The sequence below is a fragment of the Podarcis erhardii genome (assembly GCF_964252035.2).
Source record: "Podarcis erhardii genome assembly, chromosome: 16".
NCBI classification, from domain to species: domain Eukaryota; kingdom Metazoa; phylum Chordata; class Lepidosauria; order Squamata; family Lacertidae; genus Podarcis; species Podarcis erhardii.
In genome coordinates this window covers 38,471,882-38,483,935 of record NC_138514.1, presented here as the reverse complement: position 1 = coordinate 38,483,935, position 12,054 = coordinate 38,471,882, and the positions used below count along the sequence as shown (strand labels likewise).

Sequence of the window (12,054 nt, the reverse complement as noted above, 5' to 3'; positions counted from 1 at the left end):
GTTTCTCCAGTGGGCCTGTGAGGGTGGTGGGACCTAGAGAAGAGACTCCCCCTGGGCTGGGCATCTTTGTTTGGGGCGTTGCAGTCCACCCTATAGCCAGGCTGTCAGCTGTGAGCCTCTTTCTTTCCCCTTCCTCCTTTGCAGTTCAGGAGATGATCCTGCACCCCTACGAGACCCAGTCAGACAGTTTCTACTTTGTGGATAGCAAGCTGGTCATGCACAACAAAGCGGATTATTCCTACAGCGGGGGACCCTGACGCGGAACCGCCAGGCGCCTTCCCCGCAAATTCCTGTAGAAATGGGTTCGGGTTTCCGCCGGCCGGCGTTGGCATGGAGAGCCAGGATCCGAGGACCCTGCCAGGAGCTGGAGTTTCGGGACTAAAATTAGCTGAAGTCGTTAACTGTTCCTTGAGCTGTCGAGGCAACCCTCCCTGCCCACCCCCTCTCCCAGGGAGAGCCTCTTCACACCACTGAGTAACCCCGTAGTTGTGGCTTGAAATAGCTCCATGTAGTTAACTCCAGGCCAACGAGGTCTGCGTTTCATGCCGGCTATGGTGTGTGTGTGTGTCTCTCTCTTCATCTTTGGCCCAGGGGTTTGGTTTTGGTTTTTTGTGTGGAAAACCCACCCCAGACGCTCTCTCTAAGAGAGTGGCGTCCTCGATGACCCCCTTTTTCTCAGAACTGGTGGCAGGCAGATGCGAACTCTGAGACGTGCACCTTCCCTCTGGTCGGACGAAGGACCTGTGTGGTCCTCGGGGCAGAGTCCTAACCTCCCGTTCCCATTTCCTTTGCCCCTTCAGCATTCTGAGAAGCGGAAGCAAATCAGGACAACGTTTAGATAGGTGTGGTTTTTTTTTTAAGAGGGGTCTTGCTGTGGGAGCCTCTGGCACTTGCAAAGGGCGGCAACTGTGCGTCTCAGGCTGGGTGGGAGCCCAGATCCCAGAACACCTCATTCAGCCCAATCCCAGGGTCTCCTGGGTGCCCCACCCTTTGCCCTCTCTCTTGGGGGGATCTTGGAGGCTTGGCCGCTGGGGTCTATTACTCCCATTGTCATACTTCCCCACCCCAAGCCCAGCAAATCTCTGCATTCCAATGTCTGGTGTCATTTGCACTTAGAAAGATAGCTGTGGGTATATTAGACCTGATGGGGTATTCCTCTTCTGCCAGGCCTCTTCCATCTTCCGTGCAAATCCTGGAGAGTTGGGGGTCTCCAGCCCTTTCGTGGGTCTCCCCTCATCCTCAGCCCCTTCCGCAGACACCTCTTCCTTCCCATACAGAACTGGCTGACTGAACCCCAACTTCTTACCCCAAACCCAACTTCTTTGTTAAAGGAGAGCTACTCAGACCAGAATCCTATAGACGTTCCAGCCAGGGGGGCTTTTTGGGGTGGAGAGTAGCCTGCCCTGTTAATGGGGATTTGGGGAATGGGATTTTCTTACTTTAAGCACTCTCTCTCTCTCTCTGTGTGTGACTTATTTATTTCTTTTGGCTTCCTCTCTGTGCGAATCATCTGGGAAACGTCCCTTCTCCGAAGATGCGCAAGCCCAAAGGTCAGGGGTCGGAAGCAACTTAGGATGCTGGGGTGCCTGTGTGGGGCTCAAGCTCTCTGGACTCTCCAGAACGTCCAAGGAGAGGAAGGCGGGGGGGGGGGAGTCTTCCCCATTGGGGTTAGGGGGCTCAGAAGCCGAAAATGCAACCAGCCTTTGGGTGGGAGACAAGGAGTCCCCTTTATTCCTGGCGTAATCGTGGAGCCTCCAGGCCACTGGTGTTTGGGTGGGTGTGTTGGCCATTCTGTAGGGAGCTCTTTAAATACTAAGCGTGAGTTAATCGAAACAGCCATGTGCCAGCCTCCGAAAAGGGGGACTTTACCGCACAGCAGATTAAGTCCTGTTTCTCACTCCCTCTCGGGACACAGCCTTGTTGAAGCAAGCAGTCCAAACAGAAAAGGCAAAGAGTCTCGTGGCGCTTTGCGTTGTGGTCTCCTGAAAGTTATGCAGGCATCACTGGGCCAAGGAGGGGGTCAACTGAGGGGGGTTTGGCAGTCCAGAGCAGGAGGTGGGTGGGAAAGCTCTCTCTCTCTCTGTGTGTGTGTGTGTGTGTGTGTGTGTGTGTGTGCGTGCGCATCATCTCCTGGTCAAGTTGCTTTCCCTAATTTTGACCAATCACATGAATTCCATTTTTCTATTTTCAAGCCTAAGTATGGACCAGGGGCAGAACTTGAGCTGTGACGGTGCTCTTGTTTTATTTCCGTTCTGACCTAACTGAAATGTCAAAATGAAAATGCAGAAGAAGAGACGGCAGAACCCGTTTCTGGGGCTCAACCCAAGCGGTTTGCCATTAGCAATGATCACGACAGCATCTTGCAGCTTGCGGGGCATGGATAAGTGTGCCAGAGTTTTAAGCGCTCAAGGGTGATCCTTCTTGGCACCTGTCAGTTTAGAAAAAGACAATCTCCTTATGGAAGATCGGAGGAATTACCTTGTAGCTGAACGGAGGCACGCAAAAGACCCTGTCTTCAGCAAGGATGGGGCAAGCAAGAGGCGCCATGTGGGGACTGCTTCTCTAAGCAGAGGCCGTGGCTCGGCCGGCAATTCTCCTCGGCTGCAGAATTGCCCCGGTTTATTTTTTTATAGTGTTAAAAAATAGGTTGGCTGTGTTGCAAGCAGCACGATTCTCTGTTGTCAGAGGAAAATGATTCACACTGGGCAGAGTTCTTTCCTCCCCACCTCTTTTCTTTGGGGGAAGGGTGGCAGGAGCAGCACAAAAGTCCCGGGTTCAAAGTCCCAGGATGAGACCTTCCTGAACTCCTGCAGAGCCAAAGCTGCCTGTCAGTGGGGGCAGTACTGACCTGCAGTCTGACTTGGCAAATGGGTGGCTGCTCATGTTCCTAACTTCACTCATGACCATGAGGACTGGAATCTTTATTTTTAAAAGAAGGGCTCTAGTGGTCGAGTGCCTGCTTTGGATGCAGAAGGTCTGGATTCAATTCTATGGGCATCTCCCGGTAGGTCTGTCTGAAACCCTGGAAAATTGCTTCTGCCAGTCAGTGCAGGCAATACTGAGCTAGATGGACCTGGCTCTGCACAAGACAGCTTCCTACATTCCCACCGTTGGGGTGGTAAGAGGCTCATGATATCCCCCCTCCAGCCTGGTTTCTGGGATTTCTAGAGGAAAAAGGGGGTCTGCAGGATTTCTTACAGAAACGGCTGCATTCTCCATTCTGTGCCCTTCTATAGTTCTGGTCGCCTTTTTCACAAATGGAAAGCTATGTAGAATAATGGAATTGTAGGGCTGGGAAGGACCCAAAGGTTGTCTCATCCAGCTCCCAGCAGTGTAGGGATCCTGCCCGCAGCCATCTCTGGGTGGGCTCGAACCACTGACCCCCCTGGTGAACAGCCAGGCCTATTGGTGAGAAGTGCTTTTAAGCCACGAGGCTGGGAGGGAGAGGAGGAGTCTGAAAAGCTCTCTGCCTGGGGGCAGCCAAGTGGGACCCCAGCCTCCCAAAGGAATGGGGGAACATTCCAAATTGCAGCCTCGCTGGTCAGACAGGAGGGATCAATGGTCTGATTCAGCTGAAGCAGCGCCCTGTGTCCCTACTTCATTCATCTCGCTCTGCTCACGTCCTCCCACTCCGTCCGATGGAAGGCGCCCACAAAAGCTCCTGTAATAATAAGAAGAAGTCTCTTCAGGTGCCGCAAGACTTCCACAGAGCCACAAAACGGACATATTAAATGCACAGAAGCTTTTCATTGATTGGGCTTTGGGGACATAGATTTTTAGCATCCCCTGGCAAAACGCTCTTAAGAAGTGTTTTGATTTTCTTTTTTGTGTGTATCTCTTTTGAGTTGTGGGTGTGCGCGTTCGCATGACCCAGCTGCTGTGTTAATAATATTTGAATGCGATGATTTAGCTGCGATTCCTGCATCGCAGCGGGTTGGGCTAGATGTCCTTCAGGGTCCCCTTCAAGTCTACAGTTCTCTGATTCAGTCACTGGGAATCAAGTTCCGGATGTGACACGGTGAGCTGCAATGCATCATTTGACAGGTAGACGTTAGGATTTCTCCTTGGGGACATGGTAGCAATGTCCACCGTATCAATTCCCCTCTTGCTTAGCTACCAGACTCGTATCAGATTTCCTAGGAACATGCAACGCGAGCTGCCAGAGCGCTGAGTGGTCTGCAATGCTGAATTTGGACCAAGAGAATTGGGTGATTATTCCAGGGAAAATAAAATAGGATTTGTAATAGCCAGGTCTTCCTTGTAGGAATCGGAGGTGCCTAAAAGAGATTACAGATGAGTGGAGATTTTAAAGGGCCACATATAAGAAAAGGGAGAAGGGGCAAACCACGAAGGAAGGGTATAAGTGAGTAACCAACTCCTGCAGGGAGAAGGTCAGGCGAACCAAAGCTCTGAAGGAGCTCAGGCTTGCAGGAGAGGTCAAAAATTTAAAAGGTTTCCCCCAGTGGCTTTATTCAAAGCAAGAGGAAGAATAAGCAAGGAGTAGGTCCCCTTTGGGGGTGGAAAATGGAGAATTGCTTTTGAGTGACAGGGAGAAGGCAGAGCTGCTTGGTCATCTACGGCCAGTCTCCAGACATGGCTGGGCTCCCATCAGCCAGCATGACCAATGGTTAGGGATGTGCAGCCCACAAATATCTAGAAGGCATCACGGATGCATCCCATTCTTGGGCGAAAGGGGAATTGTTTCAAAACCGTTTTGCGTTTCCACTTACAGATTATGGGGTGTGCTTTTTCTGGGTGGGACGGGAAAGGACTTTGGGGGAAAAGCAAACTTTCTCCGGAACAAATGTTTGCTCTCCTGTAAAACTGTAAAAATGATAAATCGCCCAGCAGTGGCACAAACATCCCTCTCCAAACACTTGAAAGTAAACGAGTGATCCAAAATACGGTAAACGAGCTGGCGTTTTCTTTGCCTGTTTTTCACTCTCCTTTATTTGAGGACGTCTCTAGAGGATGTGTGGTGCCGTGTGAGGACCTGGGACCTGGGAGAGACCAGGGTTCAAATCTTACCCCCAGCCTCTCACCCAGCCATGAAGCTCTCCCGTTCTTCCCCATTGCCTGGTTTTCAGAGGCAGACTACCTGTGAGTGTGGAGGCACCCAAAGGACAAAGTCAGGGCAGTGGGGCAAATCTCTACCCTCTGCAGCAGGCAGGGGGAGCCCTTTCCAGCTGGAGGGCCACATTCCCTCATCAGAAACCTCCTCAGGGCCACATGCTGGTGGGGCGGAGCCAGAGGCAAAGGTGGGCGGAGCCAAGGCTGCATGAAGTCCGTAGCAGGTGACAGCAGCCCTTTGAAACTCCCAGATTTCTATATGTACACGAACACACGGAGACATATATAAGAACATCACATGATCCCGAAACAGCTGGATGAACCAAAGCACAATTCAAAGTGTTGGTGCTGACCTTTAAAGCCCTACACAGCCTCGGTCCACTATACCTGAAGGAGCATCTCCACCCCCATCGTTGCGCCCGGACACTGAGATCCAGCGCCGAGGGCCTTCTGGCGGTTCCCTCATTGCGAGAAGTGAGGGTACAGGGAACCAGACAGAGGGCCTTCTCGGTAGTGGCACCCGCCCTGTGGAACACCCTCCCGTCAGATGTCAAGGAAATCTGACTTTTAGAAGACATCTGAAGGCAGCCCTGTTTAGGGAAGCTTTTAATATTTAATAGGTTATTGTATTTTAATATTCTGTTGGAAGCCGCCCAGAGTGGCTGGGGAAACCCAGCCAGATGGGCAGGTTATAAATAAATTATTATTATTATTATTATTATTATTATTATTATTATTATTATTATTATTATTATGGCGGCCTGCCTAGTGCAGCATCCTGTTCTAGCAACATCAAGTCTCCAGTTCCCCATTGCCTGGTATTGAGAGGTAGGCTGCTGCTGGTCTTGGAGGGTCTGCTGTCACAATAGACCTCCACAGTGCATTTTTTTCTAAAGAAGAATGTTTAGGGGTACTCTCATTTTCCTACTATTGAAATGCTGCCCTTCAATGAGGCCAAACTTGAATGCACAAAATGTTGAGGGGTGTGCGTACCCCCAGGCAAAAAGCACTGGACCTCCATTAGAGGAGCCTGCTGGATCATGGCCATCTGACCTTTGTTTAAAAACCTCGAATGAATGGTTGGAGGGAAAGGGGGCGGGGTCCCACTGAGCAATGCCTCCTTGGAAGACTCTTGCTTGGGTCTTGCTCTGAAAGGAGTCTTGGGGAAGAATAAGATAGCAACCTGGATAAACTTCAGGGGCTTAGGGCCATCACAAGACCATTTGGGCGAGTGCCCATCTTTCTGTGGGCAGAAATGCAGCCTTTGCAGGCATCGTGGAAAATGTGCAGCCGTGGAGCGAGACAGCCTGGCCTTTCGCAAGAACCGATTTGACCTGGGCCTGACACCGTATCCCCTTGAACAGGGCTAGGCAACCTAAGGCCCGTGGGCTGGATGCGGCCCAATCGCCTTCTCAATCCGGCCCACGGACGGTCCAGGAATCAGTGTGTTTTTACATGAATAGAATGTGTCCTTTTCTTTAAAATGCATCTCTGGGTTATTTGTGGGGCATAGGAATTCTTTCTCCCCCCCCCCCCAAAAATGGTCTGGCCCACCACATGGTCTGAGGGATGGTGGACTGGCCCACGGCTGAAAAAAGGTTGCCGACCTTGAACCCCAAAACCTCCATGTGTGGTCTCGGGCACGGCTAGACGTCTGTCCATCTTGGCCTCGCCAATCCCTATCTGTAAAATGGGCGTATGAGTGAGCTAACTCTCACAGGTCTTATCGCTGCCTATCGTAGAATTGCAACACAGCAATCCCAACTAATGAATCCTTGACAAATGGCCACCTAAGCTCTGTTTAAAGACCTCCAGCAAACCGATGAATCAAAGGAGATTCTGACTCAACATTAGGGAGAACTTCTTGCTGATAAGAACTGTTCAGCCGTGGAATGGGCCACCTCAGAAGGCGGCAGACTCCTTCGTTGGAGGTTTTTAAAGAGGCTGGGTGGCCATCTGTCAGGATTTCCTTTGTTGTGATCACGACATTGCAGGGGGTTGGACTAAATGACCCCCCCGGTGTCCCCGCTCTATAATTCCTGTGCACCAAAGCTCTCTCCCCTCCTGTTGCATCACAGCCTCTGACCATGGAGGCTGGGCACAGAGCCATCTCTAAGTGCCAGGCAAAAACATCCCTTTCCTCCCAGGCCTCTGGCTAATTAAACCATCTATGTGTGTGTCTGGCATTGCTTTTGTTTGTTACTATGGTATGTGTTGTATTTTCATTTTATAAACCACCCTGTGATCCTTGGATAAAGGGCAGTACAATGGTACCTTGGTTTACGAACTTAATCCGTTCCGGAGGTCCGTTCTTAAACTGAAACCGTTCTTAAACTGAGGCGTGGCTTTCCCTAATGAGGGCTCCCTCTGCCAGTGCCCTTCCACCATTCGGCTTTCATTCTTAGACCGAGGTAAAGTTTGCAAACCGGGACACTACTTCCGGTTTTGCGGAGTTTGCAAACCGAATCATTCTTAAACTGGACTGTTCTTAAACCGAGGTACCACTGTACAGTGGTACCTCGGGTTACAGACGCTTCAGGTTACATACGCTTCAGGTTACAGACTCTGCTAACCCAGAAATAGTACTTCGGGTTAAGAACTTTGCTTCAGGATGAGAACAGAAATCGTGCTCCGGCGGCATGGCGGCAGCAGGAAGCCCCATTAGCTAAAGTAGTACCTCAGGTTAAGAACAGCTTCGGGTTAAGAACGGACCTCCAGAGTGAATTAAGTTCTTAACCTGAGGTACCACTGGATAGAATTATAATCATCATCATCATCATCATCATCATCATTAAAGGTCAGAGGCTGAGCTGTTTTTGTGGATTCTTCGCCACCCTGGGCTGCCCTCCAGGTGTGTTTTGGTAAAGGCTGCATCCCAAACAGAGGAATAAGCAGAGAGGCCTCTGAGCAGGCGGCCTGCCTGTATCTGTTTTGCCTGGGCTGCAGAATGGGAGCCCCAGTGAATCACCAAAAGCTAGAAAAGGCATGTTTTGCAGGTGGGTGTGCTGGGCACTGGGACTGGCTGGCATTGCACAATGACGGAGGGCTGACAAAGCAAGCCACGTGTGCCTTGGATGAGGGAAACGGTTGGGCAACCCCATTCACACAAACCGGCAGGAAGAAGAAGATTTGCTTATATATGTCTCTCTTCCCCGCAAGAAGCGCAAAGTTCTTCAGCAAGGACCAGGAAGAACAATGTACAAAATCAGGGCTGGGGGTGGAATGAAGCAGTGGATTCCGTGTTTGCAACATGGCAAAAGCATATGCGCCGCCTGGGCTTCCTTTTTGCCATGGACCAATGCTCAGTGCGAAAATGTGCAGAAAGGAAAAGGCGCAAGCCCAGCCCTCTGGAGTTCACTTGAAAACCATCGTTTCCCTTGCTGGACGGCCTTGTGGTGCTGGCGATGCACAGGCAGCTCTTTCCAAACAATTTAATCCGCTTTTAATTTGAAATATGCCCCTACCCAATGCTATGAGCATGCACGTCCCGTGCCTGCGAGTTTCTCTTCTGCCAATTGTGTCGCGTACAAATGCAAGACAGAACGAAGGGAAACAATTGAATTGCAGGGGGTTCCTTCCAACTCTACAAGTATAAGATGTTATGAGGTCAGCTACTAGAGACAGACGCTTTTTGGTGCTGGCAGCCCCAGAGGGGTCTCCTAAGTGCCTCTACAACGACCTTCATAGGTGTCAGGTGAAGACTTTGCCAGTCGTAAATATTTTCCACTGCTTTTTAAATTCGTTGCCATTCACTGTCACTGGTTTTATTCTGTGTTAGAGTTCAGTTTTCTATTGTATTTTACGTTTTTAATTTCCCCCTTTGCAAACCACCCAGACGCTTTTGCCATTAGTTATTTTATTTGCAATATTTATATATCACCTAAGCATAGGGACTCACTCTGGTGCATGGCGCCTGCTTCCCCTGGCTCTCCCTGTGGGTTTCAAACACCCTTCCTTCTCAGTGCCAGATTTACGTATAAGCTAAACAAGCTATAGCTTAGGGCCCCACTCTCTTGGGGCCCCCCAAAAAAATTAAAGGGAAAAAAACTGGATATGCATTTCCAAAATATAAGATTAAAAAAAACAACCTACATACAGTGTTTTGTGTTGTGTAGGTTCCTATTTGTTATGTGCAAATGGCTTTAGATACCTATTAGGTCCATAAATTACCATGTATATAGCATATATTCAACACAAAAAACAGCAACAATTTGTTGTTGATAAAGGACAGCCAGACATATAAAGGGCCCCATTACCTTCCATAGCTTAGGGCCTCATCAAACCTAAATCTGGCCCTGTTCCTTCTATCAGGAAGCTCAGGTGGTGATTGCCAACAGATTGAGGTCCTAAAAATGTAAGAAAGTACCTGGCTGGGGCAGGCCAGCATCCCATCTATCCCGGCCTCCTGTCCTCATGGCGGCCAATCAGAGGCCCCCAAGGGAAGCCCCAAAGCACAACCTGAGCCCGACAGCAGCAACCCTCCATCTGTTCCCCATCCTCTGGTATCCACAGGTAGACTGTCCCTGGTCATGGAGGTTCTGCTATCAGACTAGACCTCCCTAAGAAAAGCCTGGCTGCATCAGGCCAAAAGGGGCCCGTCTAGTCCAGCCTCCTGTTCCCACAGTGGAAATCCATGCGCAGGACTTGTGCGCAACATCCACTGGAAGCCCTTGACTCCGCAAGAGTGTGTGTGTGTGTGTGTGTGTGTGTGTGTGTGTGTGTGTAAGGGGGCTGACTGGCTGTTTATCAATAAGCAAGTATGACTGTTGCATTTTTATACCCTTAAACCGCCCTGTGGTCTTCGGATGAAGGGTGGCATATAAATTTAATAAATAATAATAATTAAGGATTATTTATTTTTGTGAGAAGGCGGAGAAGGAGCACCAGCTCTCAGGGAGCGTGGGCTCTTGCCACACACACCGTTGCGTAACCCTGTGTTGCAACGCTGCTTGCTCATTGCCGGAGATTTCTCCACCAGCTGCTTCGGAGGTCACCAGCCCTTTCTCCCCCTTTCATCTCCTCCCCGCCCTCCATGCTTTGCCAGGCGACCCATAAATACCCCTCCCTTGGGCGGAGAGGGAGGCTCAGAACATCTGCATCTCTGGCAAGCCTCTGTGTCTTTAAATCCCCCCTGGGGGGGTGGGCAGGCAACGAGAGAGCCATGTCTGTATCTGTGGGAAAATTGGGAAGGCGGAGATCGCTTGACGGCAGGCATGGCCCACGGGAGCCACTAGGGGGAGGCAAAGAGCCACTGGTTTGATGGCAGAAAGTGTGGAGGAATTAAAGCACTTTTTAATGAGGGTGAAAGAGGAGAGCGCAAAATATGGTCTGAAGCTCAACATCAAAAAAACAAAGATCATGGCCACTGGGCCCATCACCTCCTGGCAAATAGAAGGGGAAGAAATGGAGGCAGTGAGAGATTTTACTTCCTTGGGCTCCATGATCACTGCAGATGGTAACAGCAGCCACGAAATTAAAAGATGTCTGCTTCTTGGGAGAAAAGCAATGACAAACCTAGACAGCGTCTTAAAAAGCAGAGACATCACCTTGCTGACAAAGGTCCGTGTAGTTCAAGCTATGGTTTTCCCAGTAGTGATGTATGGAAGTGAGAGCTGGACCATAAAGAAGGCTGATCGCCAAAGAATGGATGCTTTTGAATTCTGGTGCTGGAGGAGACTCTGGAGAGTCCCATGGACTGCAAGAAGATCAAACCTCTCCATTCTGAAGGAAATCAGTCCTGAGTGCTCACTGGAAGGACAGATCCTGAAGCTGAGACTCCAATACTTTGGCCACCTCATGAGAAGAGAAGACTCCCTGGAAAAGACCCTGATGTTGAGGGAAATGGAGGGCACAAGGAGAAGGGGATGACGGAGGACGAGATGGTGGGACAGTGTTCTCGAAGCTACCAGCCTGAGTTTGACCAAACTGCGGGAGGCAGTGGAAGACATGAGTGCCTGGTGTGCTCTGGTCCAGGGGGCCACGAAGAGTCGGACACAACAACAATTATGCTTTAGCTGGGGTTCCTGCTTTGCAGGGGGGGGTGGACTAGATGACCCCAGGGTCCCTTCCAATACTATGAATCTAGGATTTTATGAAAGTGGAAAGGGGTTTGGCTGCCTGTCTCTTTGTTCTCCACAGGTTTGGGCGTCACTTGAGAGATCAACACCCAACTTGGCCCAAGCGTTCACGCAGTGCGGTGGGTGTGGCAATTTTCATTGACCAGTCACTGGTGTGACTGGTCCAAACTCACAAATTACACCATCTATTTAAAAATTTTGAGGGATTATTATTTTTTAAATCCAAGGCAGTGCTGGGCTCATTCCCTGCTGGTAACGTTATATATGTGTTTGTATCTGCAGCTATATAAAGGAAATGGCTTTCCTTTCAAGAAAATGACCCTTATTCCTTGCCCATAGCAATACATTTGTTGCGTGTAAGACTTTTCGGAGCAGGAATCTGGTGGCAAATTGCTGGCAGGTAGCGATGGGTGACCTGTCAAATTCAGTTCTTCTCAATTTCTCATTTTTTCAGACCCGAGTTCCATTCTCCACAAGGCCATGTCAGATTGTTATATATACCGTATATAATGTCATTGTGATACCAATCAGCAGTTTAGCGTGGATTTCTTATAAAAAACATTTTTTGGGAGGTAACTGTGCCCGAAAGGCACATTTTTGCAACACAGTTTTCCTTCTCTCTATTATATCCATTTTTCAGCATGCATTATTCCAATACATGCATTTTTGGAACCATTACAAAATTTGGCAAAATGCAATTTTGCTTGCTTTGTTTGTGGAGAGTGGGAATCAGGCCGGCCCAGGCATAAATGTGAACTGAATTGGATTTCTCCCCCAGTGCAGAGAATCTGATGAAATTAATGGGGAAGACTTACGCAGGCTGCTTATGGCCCAGTCTGTGTACGTGAAAGAAAGCAAACGTATCGACTTCCCACTGTATATAAGGAAAAGAAGCAGTTAAAAATGA

General features: G+C 49.6%; 1 protein-coding gene across 1 annotated transcript in view; it reads left to right on the top strand.

Annotated features, from left to right (window-relative positions):
- The window catches only part of UNC119 (unc-119 lipid binding chaperone), a 28,788-nt gene extending 23,884 nt beyond the window's left edge, over nt 1–4,904 (top strand). The window contains exon 5 of the mRNA XM_081843756.1: nt 145–4,904. Within this exon, the coding sequence (XP_081699882.1) occupies nt 145–257 (113 nt within the window). The 3' untranslated portion in view covers nt 258–4,904. The remainder of the gene's footprint in view (nt 1–144) is intronic.
- The last annotated feature ends 7,150 nt before the right edge of the window (nt 4,905–12,054 follow it).